This window comes from Podarcis vaucheri (assembly GCF_965113315.1).
Source record: "Podarcis vaucheri genome assembly, chromosome: 12".
NCBI lineage: Eukaryota > Metazoa > Chordata > Lepidosauria > Squamata > Lacertidae > Podarcis > Podarcis vaucheri.
In genome coordinates this window covers 57,515,530-57,532,691 of record NC_138750.1, presented here as the reverse complement: position 1 = coordinate 57,532,691, position 17,162 = coordinate 57,515,530, and the positions used below count along the sequence as shown (strand labels likewise).

Below are 17,162 nucleotides of genomic sequence, written 5' to 3'. Positions count from 1 at the left end.
GCGGGTGCCACTACCGAGAAGGCCCTCTGCCTGGTTCCCTGTAACTTCACTTCTCGCAGCGAGGGAACCGCCAGAAGGCCTTCGGCACTGGACCTCAGTGTCTGGGCTGAACGATGGGGGTGGAGACGCTCCTTCGTGTATTTACACAATGAGTCCTGTCTGATTGGCTGATTCTTCTTCCCTCCTGGAGCCTGATTGGTCTTTTCCTGCAGGCCAATCAGTTGTTGCATTCTAGGATCCTACCAGCCTAATAGGCTGATTAACTTCCTCCTGGAGCCTGATTGGTCTTTTCCTGCGGGCCCATCAGTTGTTGTATTCTAGGATCCTACTTGCCTATTGTTCTAGGATCCAAGCTTAGTACATAACAACTAGTTTTGGTTTCTTTGAATGAAGAGTTAATTTCACCGTCGCTGAGTGTTTTATTGCTGACTTACTCCTGTCTCCGGTACCTGACATCCGTCTGGCCTCTATGAAAACAGGATGTTGGTCTACAGAGGCCATTGGCTTGACGCAGCAGCCTCTTCTTCTTATCTACATGGCACACTTCAAATATCCTCTACCTCTGCAAGTCTCCTCTCTTCCCTGCCCTCCGTCAGGAGCCTCAGCAGGAGGTGATGTTTTTGTTCCTTTTCTCAATCTGCCAGTGACTTTTATAGAAAGAAACACGAGAGATTTCCCCTTTCTTTCTTTTTAATTGCAGCTGCAACATGTTGTGTGGTGGATTTCACATCCTGCCTGATGGAGATGCATTATGCACCTCCCAATCACCACACTTTCTAATTCTATCCTTTCAAATAACTTCTCTTAATTTCAATCCCATCAACGTGACAACAATTACGCCATTCGATTCAGCTTTTCCTGGATTCGCTGGCTGCTTTAAGGCCTGGAAATAGTACAAGTTCAGCAGGCCTGGTTGCATATAAATAGATTCGTGTTGCTTATTTAAAGAGAAAAAGATGAATGAGAGAAGGGAGGAAGGGAGGAAGGAAGGAAGGAAGGGAGGGAGGGAGGGAGGGAGGGAGGAAGACAAACAGACAGGCAGACAGACGGACTGACTGACGGACTGAAAGAACTTGGCTCATGCTGGGATAGCTCAGTACAGAATGAGGCTCTCAATCTCAGTGTGGTGGGTTCAAGCCCCACATAGAATCATAAGTTGGAAGGGACCCTGAGGGTCATTTAGACCAACCCCCTACAATGTAGGAATCTCAGCTAAAGCATCCATGACAGATGGGCACCCAACCTCTACTTAAAAACCTCCAATGAAAGACAGTCAACCACCTTCCAAAGGAGTCTGTTCCACCATTGAAAAGCTCTTCCTGATGGAGTATCCTTTCTTGTAACTTGAATTCATTGGTTCGGGTCCTACCCTCTGGAGAAGGACAACATCTTCCATGTGATTGACATTGCTTTGGATACTTGTAGATGACATATCTCCTCTTTCCCAGGCTCAGCATACCCAACTCCCTCAACTGTTCCTCATCAGGCTTGGCTTCCAGACCCTCGATCACGCCCTCCTCTGCACACATCCCAGCTTCTCAAGATCCTTCTTAAATTGCCATGCCCAGAACTGGAAACAGGACTCCAGGTGTGGTCTGACCAAGGCAGAATAGAGTGGGGCTATGACTTCCCTTGACCTGGACCTTCTATTGATGCAACCCAGAATTGCATTAGCTTTTTTCCCTACTGCATCACACTGTGGACTCATGTGAAGCTTGCGGTCTGCTAAGACCCCTAGATCCTTTTCACACGTACTACTGGCAAGCCGGGTGTCCTCCCATCTTATATTGGTGCAGTTCATCTGGCCCTGGAAATCTGAATTCATTTAAAGTAGCTTGACATTGCCACCATGAGTTTGACCAAACTGCAGGAGGCAGTGGAAGACAGGCGTGCCTGGTGTGCTCTGGTCCATGGGGTCATGAAGAGTCGGACATGACTACCGTATTTTTCGCCCTATAGGACGCACTTTTTCCCCTCCAAAAATGAAGGGGAAATCTGGGTGCATCCCATGGGGCGAATGCAGGCTTTTGCTGAAGCTTGGAGAGTGAGAGGGGTCGGTGCGCACCGACCCCTCTCGCTCTCCAAGCTTCAGGAAGACATCCGCAGCCTAGGCAGCCCTGTGGGAGGTCCTGCAGGGCTGTCTAGGCTGCAGATAGCAGCCTGCCGCCCATCGCGAGAGGCACCCTGAAGCAGAGCGCCCCCTGCGCCGGGCAGACATCTGCAGCGTGGGGAGCCTTGCAGGAGTTCCCCGCAAGGCTCCCGACGCTGCGGATAGCAGCCTGCTGCCCGGTGGGCGGGGCGCCCTGAAGCAGAGTGCCCTGCGCGCCGGGCAGACATGGGCCAGCCCCACAAGCTCGGGGGACAGCAGGGAGGCGCAGCGCTGCCATCCCGCTGTTCCTCGACCTGGTTCGGTTTCCCCGACCTGCTTTTGGGGGGAAAATAAAGGGAATTTTCCCCCCTTTATTTCCCCCCCAAAAAAACTAGGTGCGTCCTATGGGACGGAGCGTCCTATGGGACGAAAAATACGGTAAATGACTAAACAACAACAGACATTGCCTTGCCACCTCCTTTTCTATATTGAGCTGAAATTCCCTCCTTACACCATTTATTCCGTTATCACCAGGTTGGGCATCACTTTCCTTTTGAGTGAAGACAGCAACAATGTATATGTTGAGCGGTCCACCTTCTCTCTGGGCAGTGAAGAGAGCTGATTGGCCAGAGAACAGAAGACTGGCAGAAAAGTCTCTCTGAGCCTATGTAAATTCAAATAGATTAGGGAAGAACAGGGAGAGCAGGAAAGAGTGTGGATTTGAGATTTTTGGGAAAACCTTTTTTTTTAAAAAAAACCACTTGACATTCCACTTGGGAGCTGCTCAGATTGACTGGGGAAACCCAATCAGATGGGCAGGGTATAAATAAATTATTATTATTATTATTATTATTATTATTATTATTATTATCATTATCATTATTAGTGCTGGTTGACTGAATGGACCAGCCTCCACTGATTTTAATTGGGGAGCAGGAAGCAATACAATGAGCACAAACACTAGAATCCCATAATGACAATTAATTGTTTGCAGCCACCCATTCAAGTGATGTTCTCCATTTGCAATCCATATAACTTGTGGAGCCCTCAGCCCCACAGGATCCCAAATCTGTGCATACTACACATTCTTATAAGTCCCCCATTGAAAGGACATGTTTGATGCTCCACCCAACTTTTCACCTCTGGTCATACCTACCACTGGCCTGTGGCCCCTGAAAGGTTATCTATGAGGGAATGTGGCCCTCGAGCTACAGAAAGCTTCCCCATCACAGCTGTACAGTGTGTTGCACATTTTTGAATAGAAAATTGTTAGAGGTTCCTACAAAGGAAGGGTGGCTTTTCAAAACAATGGAGTAGGCGGAATTGGTGAGATAAACAGCAAAGATTAGTGACCGAAATGACGGGAAATTCCTTGAGGACTGGAAACGTTTCATTGAGTATTATCGTGAGATGAAAACGCGAGCAGGATTTGAAATATGAGCAGCAGCGTTAATATATTAAGATAAATACGTTAGAGTGGATGGATTGAATATTATATTACAGTAGTACCTCGGGTTACAGATGCTTCAGGTTACAGACTCCGCTAACCCAGAAATAGTACCTCAGGTTAAGAACTTTCCTTCAGGATGAGAACAGAAATTGCGCAGCGGTGGCACGGCAGCAGCGGGAGGCCCCATTAGCTAAAGTGGTACCTCAGGTTAAGAACAGTTTTCGGTTAAGAACGGACCTCCAGAACGAATTAAGTTCTTAACCCGAAGCACCACTGTATATGTAAAATATGCAGCATTTAAGGGTAGATATGGAAACTGTGGAAGGGAAGTCAACGGAGAAAGCAATTTACGCTCCGTACAGTTTTTTTCTTGAGAAATCAATCAATAAGATTTCTTTTTATTTATTTTTTAAAAAGAACGTTACAGTGGATAACAATAGCAATAAGATTCATTATTCCTGTCTTTCTACTACTGCTGGTAAGATGCTAATGACGATGGTGCTTTTGCTTACCTGTGAAGACTGGAGCCTGCAGGGAGAATTGCTCCTTGAAAGCCGAGCTGAGAAGGTGTAACTTAAGAGGCGGTGCTTGATTGGTGTGGATCGTCAGCCGTGTGCCGGCAGGGACAGAGTCTCCTGCCGCGACGGAAGATGCTTCTAACTTTCTGCTCGCTGTTCTTCCCCTTGGTAAGTGAATCCATTGTTTGCCTTTCCAGGGAGCGAAATCCTTAGACAGCCTGCTCCTCTTTGGGAGAAGCTGGTTTGTGCCTTCGCAAAGTGTCAGCTTGTTCCTTCTTTGTGGGTCCACGAGGAGCCCTAAAAAGCCTCCGGGCATCCTACAGTGCTCCATTGAGGCGGTTCAAGAAGAGTTAAATAGGCAGATTACTGCTCTTTCATTGCAGTTTTGAGAGTGGAACAGACAGAAGTGGGTTTTGGTCACCGGTTGGCGAGGATCACAGAGGTGTGATCTTAGGAACCGGGAGTGTGGCGTGAGAAGCTGGCAATTATTCTCAGGTGAATTCATACAGGGAGCAAGGACGTAACGGGGCACGTCTATGTGTGTTGCGCCAGCAGCTGAGGTTATCAGATGCTTTGCCGCTTCCACTCTCAACTATGGCTTAAATAATTGTTGCTGCTGCTGAACTTCTGCTGTGGAGACAGCGTTCGTCTTCTTCGGATGGCTCAAGGAGTACTAGGCAGGCCAAACCCCAGTGATGGGGGTCACCACCACTGACGTTTTTACTGGGAATTTTAACAGAAGGAGAAATGGGGGAGAGAAGAGAATGGAGAAAGCAGAAGGGAGAGGCGAGGCGACAGGAAGCAATGCATAGAAGACAAATATTGCTAATGGAGTCTCATCTTTCAGGATGGGTTTAAAAATGGATATTCAGAACTATTATTATTATTATTATTATTATTATTATTATTATTATTATTATTATTAATACCCTGCCCATCTGGCTGGGTCTCCCCAGCCACCCTGGGCAGCTTCCAACAAGGTATTAAAATACAGTGGTCTGTTAAACATTAAAAGCTTCCCTAAACAGGGCTGCCTTCAGATGTCTTCTAAAAGTCTGGTAGTTGTTCTTCTCTTTGACATCTTATGGGAGGGCGTTCCACAGGGAGGGCGCCACTACCGAGAAGGCCCTCTGCATGGTTCCCTGTAACCTCACTTCTCGCAATGAGGGAACCGCCAGAAAACCCTCGGCGCTGGAGCTCAGTGTCCGGGCTGAACGATGGAGGTGGAGACGCTCCTTCAGATATACTGGGCCAAGGCCATTTAGGGTTTTAAAGGTCAGCACCAAGACTTTGAATTGTGCTCGGAAACTATCTGAATATCTAATGTAAGAATCACAGAATTGTAGAATTGGGTGGGACCCTGGGGTTCATCTAGCCCAGTGTTTCTAAACTTGGGTCTCCAGCTGTTTTTGGACTACAATCCCCATTATCCCTGACCACTGGTCTTACTAGCTAGGGATGATGGGAGCTGTAGTCCAGAACCAATCGCAGACCCAAGTTTGTGAAATACTGGTCAAGTCCCAACCCCCTTCAATGAAGGAATCTCAACTAAAGCATCCATGATGGGTGGCCATCCAACCTCTGCTTAAAACCCTCCAAGGAAGAAGGGTCCACAACCTTCTGAGGGCTCAGACCAATGGGATCAGACCAACACCCTGTTTCTCACAGTGGCCAACCAAATGCCTGTGGAAAACCTGTGGTCAGGATTTGAGCACAAGAGCTGTCTGCCTTCCTGTAGTTTCCAGCAACTGGGATTCAGGAGGAAAGTGTGGAGGCAGGGCATAGTCATCATGGCTAGCAGCCATTGACAATTGCCTTTTCTTCCTTCGTGAATTTGTGAAATCCTCTTTCAAAGGCACCCAACTCGGTGGCAATCACTGCCTCCTTTGGGAGTGAGTTCCAGAGTTTAAACTAAATTACTAAAGGCAGATCTGGTTCACTCACTGGAAACCCAGCCAGATGGGTGGGCTATGATTAATAAAATTTTATTATTATTATTATGATTAATATGGGGCGTGGGTGGCGCTGTGGGTTAAACCACAGAGCCTAGGACTTGCCGATCAGAAGGTCAGCGGTTCGAATCCCCGTGACGGGGTGACCTCCCGTTATTCGGTCCCTGCTCCTGCCAACCTAGCAGTTCGAAAGCACAAAGTGCAAGTAGATAAATAGGTACCGCTCCGGCGGGAAGGTAAACGGCATTTCCATGTGCTGCTCTGGTTCGCCAGAAGCGGCTTAGTCATGCTGGCCACATGGCCCTGAAGCTATACACCGGCTCCCTTGGCCAATAAAGCGAGATGAGCGCCGCAACCCCAGAGTCGGTCACGACTGGACCTAATGGTCAGGGGTCCCTTTACCCCTTTACCCTTTACCTATTATTATTATTATTATTATTATTATTATTATTATTATTGATTTATTTTTCTTGTTCCCTGAGATCCACAGGCTCTTTTGTACTTAGAAGTGCTGCTAGTGAACTTGCTTGAATGCAGGAAACTTCCACATCACGACTGCTTTCTGCACTCACATTCCTTTAGGGATCAATGGCGACCTCATTCCTATTTTTCTCTCTTCTGATAACAGTAGAGCTTAATTCATCCTTCTTCTTCTTTTAAGCATTCTTGAGTCCAAGTAGAAGTTTCCTTGAATGCATGGCAAAAATGAGAGAGAGTTTTAAATCAGAATATTGTTTCAGTTGTGGCTAGATAAGTAAGGGGAATGGGGCGTTTGTACCCACACTAGCAATGATGACAGGTTTTTGTTTTTTCACTTCGGCCTCCTTAAGAAGGAGTTTGAACAGATTTCTTGGGCTCACTTGGGTGTTTGTAAGCAGAACGTTGTGACATTTGCGTTTCGGGAAAAACAGGTTTTTGGCTCAAATTCAATTCCCGTCTTCTCAAAAAAGGGTGAGTCGTTTCTGAACACACACACACACACACACGATGTCATAAATTAATACAAGGAAGGAGAGTTAAAATAAGAAATCTAGACATGAAAATCTGGAAAAGGACATTCACAGGAGCCTGATTGCCCAACCCCTGACTGAGGTAAAAAATCCACAGCACAGCAGTTTGGCAGCCAGGCAGAATCCATTTCTGAAGGCCCTGTCTTTTTAAGACCTGGAAGTACATCTGGAAACCTAAAGGAAACTGTCAGGGAGACAAAGGCATACTTTGGCAGCCAGTGTGGTGTAGTGGTTAAGAGCGGTAGACTCGTAATCTGGTGAACCGGGTTCGCGTCTCCGCTCCTCCACATGCAGCTGCTGGGTGACCTTGGGCCAGTCACACTTCTTTGAAGTCTCTCAGCCCCACTCACCTCACAGGGTGTTTGTTGTGGGGGAGGAAGGGAAAGGAGAATGTCAGCCGCTTTGAGACTCCTTCGGGTAGTGATAAAGCGGGGTATCAAATCCAAACTCTTCTTCTTCTTCATTCCACAACAGAAAAATGGGTGCTGCCCCCGATCTCCTCCCGAAAATAGGCAAAGCACATACACCCCCCCAAAAGCAAATAAAATATGGGCAACAAAAGGGGAAGGGCAGCCCCCTGGAATAGGCAAACCTCCAATCTACCCCCATACAAATACGTACATATGGTGGTACCCTGGTTCTCAAACTTAACCTGTTCCAGAGGTCTGTTCCAAAACCAAGGCGCGCTTTCCCATAGAAAGTAATGCAAAACGGAATAAAGACAACCCCAAAACAGCAATTTAACATGAGTTTTGCTATCTAACGAGACCATTGATCCATGAAATGAAAGCAATCAACAATGTATTGCAGTCACACAATCAATCAATCAATCAATCAATCAACCAACCAGTAGCTGAACTGGGTTCCACACAGTCACAAAAAAAGCTGCAAAAACAAAAACTCACAATAAATAGCAAAAACAGACGGACCTCTGCGTAATCCTCAAAACGGAAGTGTTGTACTCAAATTGGAAGCATAACACTCAAAATGGAGCACGTTCGGCTTCCGAAAAACATTCGCAAACCGGAACACTTACTTCCGGGTTTGCAGTGTTTGGGTTCCAAGTTGTTTGAGTACCAAGGCATTTGAGAACCAAGGTATCATTGTACATCACAGCATGTGACTTTGGCCAAATCAACAATAATTCAGCCTAACCCACCTAACAGCCGGGCTGTTGTGGGAATAAATTAAAAGCCGACGCATGGGCACTCCCACTCCCTCTGACCTAACTTTGTGGGACCAATCATTCAGCCTTGCCTACTTTGCAGGGTTGGTCTGAGCCTCAGTTATAGGACTGTGCAAAGACACAGACATCCTGATCTGATTTGTGGGACCGATCCTTCAGCCTAGCCAATTTGTAGGTCCAGATTGGTCCCTGCGTGCTGCCAAACCCATGAAACCCACTCCTCTCGCATGGCAGCCCCCAGCCATTGCCTGCCCCCCCTCTCTCTCTCCTTTGTCTGCCTGAGCAATTTCTGCCTGCATGGGTGGTTGCATCTGAATGCCTGACGAGCGCACCTAGTAATTATCATTACTCTTAATGCCTTTGAACACGTGAAGCACTTTTGACAGCTATTAACTTTTAATTGGGATGACAAAAAGAGTCACAGAACATGTCAGAAACCTGACGTGGAAGCGTTAGGTACAAAAGTGAAGTTTCCTCTCTTCTCCACCCAGCCAGGGGGCGGTTGGGGGTGGCAGGAGGAGATCGACAAAGCATCATGACTAGCGTGGGAGAAAATGAGAAGAGCATCTCAGGGTCACCTCCACCGCCTAAGAGGGCCAGGGACCCAGGTCCTCATGGGAAGCAATAGAGATATTGATCAGAGTGAGGGGGTGGGATGCAGATTTATTGATTGACTGCAATGTTGTCACAGGATGATGCGCATCAGAATAAATTAATTAACACCTCATCATAGAATTTAGGGACGCGGGTGGTGCTGTGGGTTAAACCACAGAGCCTAGGACTTGCTGATCAGAAGGTCGGTGGTTCGAATCCCCGCGATGGGGTGAGTTCCCGTTGCTCGGTCCCTGCTCCTGCCAACCTAGCAGTTCGAAAGCACGCCAAAGTGCAAGTAGATAAATAGGTACTGCTCCGGCGGGAAGGTAAATGGCGTTTCCGTGTGCTGCTTTGGTTCGCCAGAAGCAGCTTAGTCATGCTGGCCACATGACCCAGAAGCTGGATGCCGGCTCCCTTGACCAATAAAGCAAGATGAGCGCCGCAACCCCAGAGTCGGCCACGACTGGACCTAATGGTCAGGGGTCCCTTTACCTTTACCATCATAGAATTGTAGAACTGGAAGGGTCATCTATGTGCTGGGCCCAGGGGTAACCAGGCAGGAAACCAGAGAAGGACAGGTGCAGGATCCAGCGTACAGCAATGTTGCTCCCACAACCTGGGGTGGGGTCCGACAGCCTTTTATCTTTGTCGGGGTAGTGGCCAGTCCTGATCCCCCGGTGACTCACCTCCCTGTTTCACCCAAAGGCAAGCACTCCTCCTGTGAATACTCAGGTCTTTCCTCCTCTTAGACCTTAGTCTCTTCAGTCTCTGTAGTTTGGGAGATGTCGGTGGGTTACTAGACCCAGGGGCTGCCTCAGCCTCCCCTGACCCAACTGGTAGTGGAGCAGCTGTAAGTGATGTTCCAGCTGAAGGCAACGAGGTCATCCCCGCATCTGGAGCCAGGGCAGGCTCAGGCCCCTGACTCGGCCCAGCTGGTGCTTGTTGAAGGGGAACCTGTTCAGACTGGGGCTCTTCTGGATCAGGCCCCAGACTTGGTTCAGATGATGCCTGAGGCAAAGGATCTGGTGCAGACTGGGACTCCTCTGATTCTGAGTCCAAGCCTGAGTCCCAGGCCATCTATTCCAACCCCCCTGCAAAGCACAGGGTCTCAGGCAGCTACTAGCAAACAGCAATGTTACTCCCGCAACCTGGGGTGGGGTCCGACAGCCTTTTATCTTTGTCAGGGTAGCGGCCGGTCCTGATCCCCCGGCAACATACCTCCCTGTCTTGTCCGAAGGCGAGCACTCCTCCTGCGAGTACTCAGGTCTCTCCTTCTCTCAGACCTTAGTCTCTGCAGCTCAGGAGACGTCGGTGGGTTACTAGACCCAGGGGCCGCCTGAGCCTCTCCTGACCCAACCGGTAGTGGAGCAGCTGTAAGTGATGTTCCAGCTGGAGGCAACGAGGTCATCCCCGCATCTGGAGCCAGGGCAGGCTCAGGCCCCTGACTCGGCTCAGCTGGTGTTTGTTGCAGGGGAACCTGTGCAGACTGGACTCTTCAGAATCAGGCCCCAGACTTGGTTCAGAGTCCCAGTAATGCAGGAAGAACAAACACAGATATTGAAACAATTCTCATAATTAGCAGAGTTAAGACATGGAAAGGATTTCACCGCTGTCAACTTTTAAAAGACTGATTATTTTTTTAAAAAAGGTTTTTACTTGGCATTGGAAGGAACATAAAGTGAGGGGCAAGACACACCTCAGAGGAAGACTCCACAACCTCCCCGATGGAGACCGTTCCACTGTTGAACAGCTCTGTCAAAAAGTTTTTCTGCATGTTTAGTTGGAATCTCTTTTCTTGCAACTTGGAGCCATTGGCTTGGGTCCTACCCTCTGAAACAGGAGAAAACAAGCTTGCTCCATCTTCCATGGGACAGATCTTTAGATAGTTGAAGACAGTTATATCTCCTCTCGGTCTCTTCTTTTTCAAACGAAACATATCCAACTCCTTCAACCATTGCTCATCAGGCTTGGTTTCCATGTACACAAATAAAAAATGCAGTTTGCCTTCAGAATCCACACTCCTCTGACTTTTATGATGCAGTCCTCCAGCATGTTTGCACATATTCCTTCGGTGGAGATCTGCATTGCAAAATTCAGAGAAGTGTGAATTTTGTAGGATGGCTGTCTCTCAGCACACACATTGCTCTGTAAAGTGAAAACTAGGTAGGATCGCTTTGAAATGAGAACTGCGTGAAATTTCTCCCCACCCCTAGCCACAGTTTACTGTCATGCCTGAACCCTAAACTTTGATTAATCTTAACCGTGGTTTGTTAAAACAAGCTAGCTTCATAAACCTTGAGAAATTCACGAACAGCTGTTTCAAATTTTGCTGGTATTTATTGTAGTCTTGCTAGGCAATATACATTATGAGAGTATGTGGCATCTTCTTGCCGTGTCTGACTAAATTTATCAAAATTCCTTTTGCTACCCTTGACATCCCTCAGGTGTCTCACATGAACACCAGACTCAAATCAACCACAGAATTTTATTTAATATACCTAAGAACCGTCCTGGATGAAACCAAAGGCCTATCTAGGCAACCTTCTGTGGCCCACAGTGGTGAGGTGAACCAGAAAAGTCCACAAAAGCCATCTCTTGGTTACTGTTTCTCCAAGGCTGCTATTAATGGACCTATTGCATCTGGTCTGGGAAGCAGTAGATATCCATCCACCCTAGCAGCCATTTCTGTTATTATCCTCCACGAATTTGCCTTACCTCCTTTTCAAGCTCTCTATGTTAGCAGCTATCACTAGTAATTGTGTTAGTGAGTTTCATGGCTTATTTTTTATTTTTTATTTATACTTTTCACATTTATACATTTCATTAGTTTCGCAATCAATTCAACATTTCCAAATTTGACTTCCTTCCCCCTTTTTCTGCGGCTCCTTAATTTTTTTTTTTTAATATCTTCTGCATATCCTATCCAAATTCATTTAATTTGCTCATTTAATTATCTGCAGCAAATATATACTCTTCTAAAACTGCAGGTTATTACAATAATCCTGCTAATGTTTTTATCTGCTTATAATTTGTCTGTAAATATTCAATAAACCATTCCCATTCTTTTATAAAAAGTTTGTTATCTTGATTTCTTATTCTTCCAGTAAGTTTTTGCCATTTCTGCATATTCCATAAGTTTTTGTATCTATTCTTCCTTTTCTGCGACTTCCGCTTTTTTCCATTTTGGGGCAAGTAACTCTCTTGCTGCTGTAGTAGCATACATAAATAAATTTCTATACAATTTAGGTAGTTCTGTCCCTATAATTCCCAAAAGAAAAGCTTCTGGTGTTTTTTTTTAAAATATATAAAAGTTATTTTGAACATCCTTTTCAATTCATTATATATAATTTCCCAGTAAGCTTTAACCTGTGAGTTTCTTTTTTATTTTTTTAAATAATTTTTATTGATTTTAACATATAAATTATAAAATGTACCACAAAACTTATCACTTATACAATCTTTTTAGACTTCCATCAGCACCTCTGATGATCCACCGTTTTAACCACTTCTTATGCATTTCTTAACTTTATACTGCCTTTACGTCTCTTAACAAATCATCATTCCCCTTCTCCATTTTTGCAATACTTCCATTAATACTCCTAACAAAACTTCTTGCAAACAGTAAATTTCTGGTCCCGTCGGTTTCGAATCCTTCCTGTTAGTTTATCTAGTTCTGCATAGTCCATTAACTTCATCCTCCATTCTTCAATCGTCGGTAATTCTTCTTGCTTCCATTTTTGGGCCAATAATATTCTTCCTGCTGTTATTGCATTAACCTGTGAGTTTCATGGTTTAGTGATGTGTTAGTTGAAGAAGCATCAAACATCAGCTGGACATGCAAGACATACCCAAACACCCACAAATTTCTTTTTCACCCCTTTTCTTGTTTTGCTTGCCTTCCTAAACCATCTCAACATTTTGCTTTGGGTGAAATTCAGGGCCAGTGCTCTTGTGCAGAACACATTTACATATTGATATGAGCCGTCGTCTATTATTAAAGCTCAGCTTTAAGAAGTGGGATATATTTAACAGTCAGGACTTTGATCTCCGACTCCAGTAATTCAGCCCTCATGGATCTCGGAGCAAGGTTGATATTTTCGGCATTGGTGTTAATTAGATGTTCTACTTTATTTTAATTCCTGGTTATTTAAAACTGATTTGCCAGGCACAATTAACGTAATGATGAAAGATCAAGGCAATGAATGCTGAATATGTATATTATAGTCCTGTAAGAAGAATCTCTCTCATCCAGCAGGGGAGACCCAGGTGAAGTAACCATTTCAGGGTGAGATTTCCCTTGATGAATGCAGAACCACAGAATAGAACATGAATTTGGAACCAAATCAAATCTAGGCATAGCCAGGACCACAAACTGAGGAGTGACGGCAATAGAATAAAAGGTGAAATGAGATAGCAGTTTTGGGCAAAAACTTGGTCCCCTAAGAGTCCCCCAATTTCAAGCTAAAAGTTCTTTAAAGGTAACATTCTGCTCAGTCTTAGAACAATCCCCAATAGTTATTTGTTACATTTATATTTGGAACTCAAGGTTCTACCCTCTACACTTTATTTCCACAACAACCCTGTGAGGTAAGTTAGGCTGAGAGACAGTGAGTGGCCCAAGCTCACTCAGTGAGCTTCATATCAGAGTGGGGATTCGAACCCTTGTTCTTACTGTAATTGGGGAGCTGAGAGGAATGAACCCGGTCAGTTACAACATCTCCCTTTCTCAAACTCAGTTCAGCATCTCCCCACATTAATTTGTGGGATTACCTAAGGGCAGGGCCAGATTTAGGTTTGATGAGGCCCTAAGCTACTGAAGGTAATGGGGCCCTTTATATGTCCAGCTGTCCTTTGTCAACAACAAATTGTCACTGGTTTTGTGTTGAATATATGCTATATAAGAGGGATGCAGGTGGCGCTGTGGTCCAAACCACAGAGCCTAGAACTTGCCGATCAGAAGGTCGGTGGTTTGAATCCCCGTGACGGTGTGAGCTCCCGTTGCTCGGTCCCTGCTCCTGCCCACCTCACAGTTTGAAAGCACGTCAAAGTGCAAGTAGATAAATAGGTATCACTCCAGCGGGAAGGTAAACGGCGTTTCCGTGCGCTGCTCTGGTTCTCCAGAAGCAGCTTAGTCATGCTGGCAACATGACCCGGAAGCTGACTGCGGACAAATGCCATATCCCTCAGCCTATAGAGCGAGATGAGCGCGCAACCCCAGAGTTGTCCGCAACTGGACCTAACGGTCAGGGGTCCCTTTACCTATACGCTATATAGTAATTTATGGATCTAATAGGTATCTAAAGCCATTTGCACGTTGCCATGCAACCAGTCCATGCAGAATGTCGGCATCCTATATATAGAAATGAGCAAACCAGTGATATTTTAGGGAGCAGGCTAGCAGGCGGGGCCCATTACTTACATCGTAGGAGCCCACACAACACAAAACACTGTTGCCGTATGTAGGTTTTATTTTATTGGTTTTTTATCTTAGATTTTGGAAATGTACATCTAGGTTTTTTTCCTTTAATTTTTTTTGGGGCCCCCAAGAGAGTGGGGCCCTAAGCTATAGCTTGTTTAGTTTATATGTAAATCCTGCACTGCCTAGGGGGCAGCAGGGACCCTCCAAATGTCCCGATTTCCCCAGAATTACAGAAGCGATCCTGGTTTCTGATTTGATCCCTGAATGTCCTGTTTTTCCTTTTTCCTTTTTCCTCCCCTCCATACCTCAGAGAACAATTAAAAGCGGTGTGGGTGGAAAAACCGACTCCTGTTTATACTGAAAAGAAAATGCACCAAATGAATGGTGGAACAGGCATGTGAAGCCCTTCTTATAATTTTGAAGAAAAATTACAAAGCAATCCACTTTATATTCTTTAACTGCAGTGCTTCCGCAGCCATCTATTATTATTTTTTTAGGAAATGCGTGGAGTGTTTATTCCTTTATTGTAAAAGGATCCGTACACTGCAAACCTTTTCATGACTACTCAGAAGTAAGTCCCATTGTATTCAATAGAGCTTACTCCCAGGTAACTGGGCAAAAACTTGGCAGGCTTACACTGCAATCCTAAGCAATTTTACCCAGAACTAAGTCCCACTGCATTCAGTAGGATTTACTTTCAGGTATGTTCCTGATCATTCTCACAGTCTCAAGGCAGCTTATAGCTCAAATTTCATATCCTTCCATTTATCTGTTGAAGGTGTTGTTCACGATCATTCCCTTGCGGGGTTTTTTTATTTACAACAACCTTGTGAGGTGGAGAGGTTGCAGTTGGCTCAAGGTGACCGATGTAATTGTGTATATGGCATTTAGGTGTATATGGCATTTATGTGTGTGGGAGATCAAACAAGGAAAGAAACTTCCTGATGTAGAATAGAATATCCCTATTTTCATCTGAGAAATATTGGACGGTATGCACTGGAGGTGTAATCGGCGGCCAGATTTTGAAAAAAAATAATGGTATCACTGCATCAAGTTCATCAGTTTGGTTGAATTAATCAATCTGAATAGTTTTAATTGAGTTCTGAATAAATGTGCCATTATTTGTGGCTGTTTTGAATTTAATTGTGGCATTATCTTCTTCTGTTCTGCTATTCTGAATAGTGCTTTTAATGAGGTAGGGGGCACTGGGGCTGAGTTTCTGCAACCAAGTACCCCCCCCCAAAAAAAAATTTGGGGACCCTTAATTAAGGTCAGGCCAAAGATCCAACAACCTCATTTCCCATTCATTTCTCCTTTGAATTTAAGAAGTTCCTTGTGATCACAGAAAGAGGATTCTATATTAAAAACCGGGGGGGGGGGGGCAGGGGGAATGGAACTGTTGCATCTTAATTCTATCTCTGGCTCCTTCGAAACGCCAGCATAAAAGTATCCCAACAGCAAACAATTTCACATGATTACAGATCTTGAAAAGCATCTGAAACAGTCAAAGGAGAAGGTGGGGGAGAATACAATTAGATTCCAGCCCAAGCTCTGAATAGGTTCTTTTGAAATGCAAATTGCATTGCCCTTCTCATAGTAATAATTTTTTTGCTACCGTTGTTGGAAGTTGGTTTTCGTTTGGCCCGACGCCGTGTGAAAACCCTGCGCTGTCTGGTTTTATTTTATTTATTTTTGGATGCTTCCATTGACAGCATGACAGTGGCCATTTACAAGTGCATCTTCCCATTTTTTTGTAATAAAGAGAGGTGCTATTTTTGGGGGGGAGGTGTAACTTAATATCCTTCCCCCTCCACACACATACTAAGGGAAAGAAGAAAATTATCTGCTCCTGGTCTAAAATGGAATAAAAACAATTCTATTTTGGTCTGGGTAGCTCCTCACATTTTTCTTTTTTGTGTTAGGGTCAAGGTTAGATGCTCTGCAATTCTTCACTATCTCAAATTTGGTGGTCCCAACCCCCACCCAGAAGCCCTCCTGCCTGGGGGTGGAATTTACTGATGTTATCCTGGAGAGTGAAGTCAAATGGGCCTTAGAAAGCACTGCTAATAACAAGGCCAGTGGAAGTGATGATGTTCCAGCTGAACTATTTAAAATTTTAAAAGATGAGGAAGGGACGCTGGATGAAGATTGGATTGTTTTTATTTCTCTTTTTATTACCAGGATTGTTTTATAAAATTGATGAATGTTAGAAAAAATGTTGGAACGAAATTACTTGGCTCTAGCAAAAATGTTTAAAAAATTAGGTAAGAATATTATGGTTGTGAGAAGTCGGTAAAAATAAGATTTAAGGTTTAAGTTTTTAAGGTTTTCTATAAGATAAGATGAAAATAGACTAAGGTAATGTAATGACAGAATATTATGAAATATGGAAAGGATTTGCTGTGATAATTATTAACCAGGATACAAAAAAGGGAGGAGGAGGAGGTCAAAGAAAGAAGGTAATGAGAGTTGAGGATTTGAGAATGATGGATTTATTTTTGTCTGTTAGCGCTGTATTTTTGTTTTTTTGAATTTGTATTTTTTGATGTGGTTTGTTTTTTTCTTTGTTTTTTCTTTTTTCTTTTTCTGTTTTGTTTTTTCTCTGTAATTCAAAAATTTCCAATAAATATCATATAATTTTTTTTAAAAAAAGATGATGTTCTTAAGGTGCTATACTCAATATGCCAGCAAGTTTGGAAAACTCAGCAGTGGCCGGAGGATTGGAGAAGATCAGTCTACATCCCAATCCCAAAGAAGGGCAGTGCCAAAGAATGCTCCAACTACCGCACAATTGCACTCATTTCACACGCTAGCAAGGTTATTCTACAAGGCAGGCTTAAGCAGTATGTGGACCGAGAACTCCCAGAAGTGCAAGCTGGATTTTGAAGGGGCAGAGGAACCAGAGACCAAATTGCAAACATGCGCTGGATTATGGATAAAGCTA

The 17,162-nt window shown here is 44.7% G+C and overlaps 2 protein-coding genes across 2 annotated transcripts in view; one reads left to right on the top strand and one right to left on the bottom strand.

Moving 5' to 3' along the window:
- The first annotated feature begins 4,060 nt into the window (after positions 1-4,060).
- The window catches only part of LOC309514973 (vasoactive intestinal polypeptide receptor 1-like), a 44,575-nt gene continuing 31,473 nt past the window's right edge, over positions 4,061-17,162 (top strand). Inside the window, exon 1 of the mRNA XM_082192520.1 lies at positions 4,061-4,225. Coding sequence (XP_082048646.1) covers positions 4,190-4,225 — 36 coding nt within the window. The 5' untranslated portion in view covers positions 4,061-4,189. The remainder of the gene's footprint in view (positions 4,226-17,162) is intronic.
- The window catches only part of GHRHR (growth hormone releasing hormone receptor), a 443,159-nt gene continuing 439,984 nt past the window's right edge, over positions 13,988-17,162 (bottom strand). The window contains exon 14 of the transcript XR_014212223.1: positions 13,988-14,058. The gene's annotated coding sequence lies outside the window, so the exon portion shown is untranslated. The remainder of the gene's footprint in view (positions 14,059-17,162) is intronic.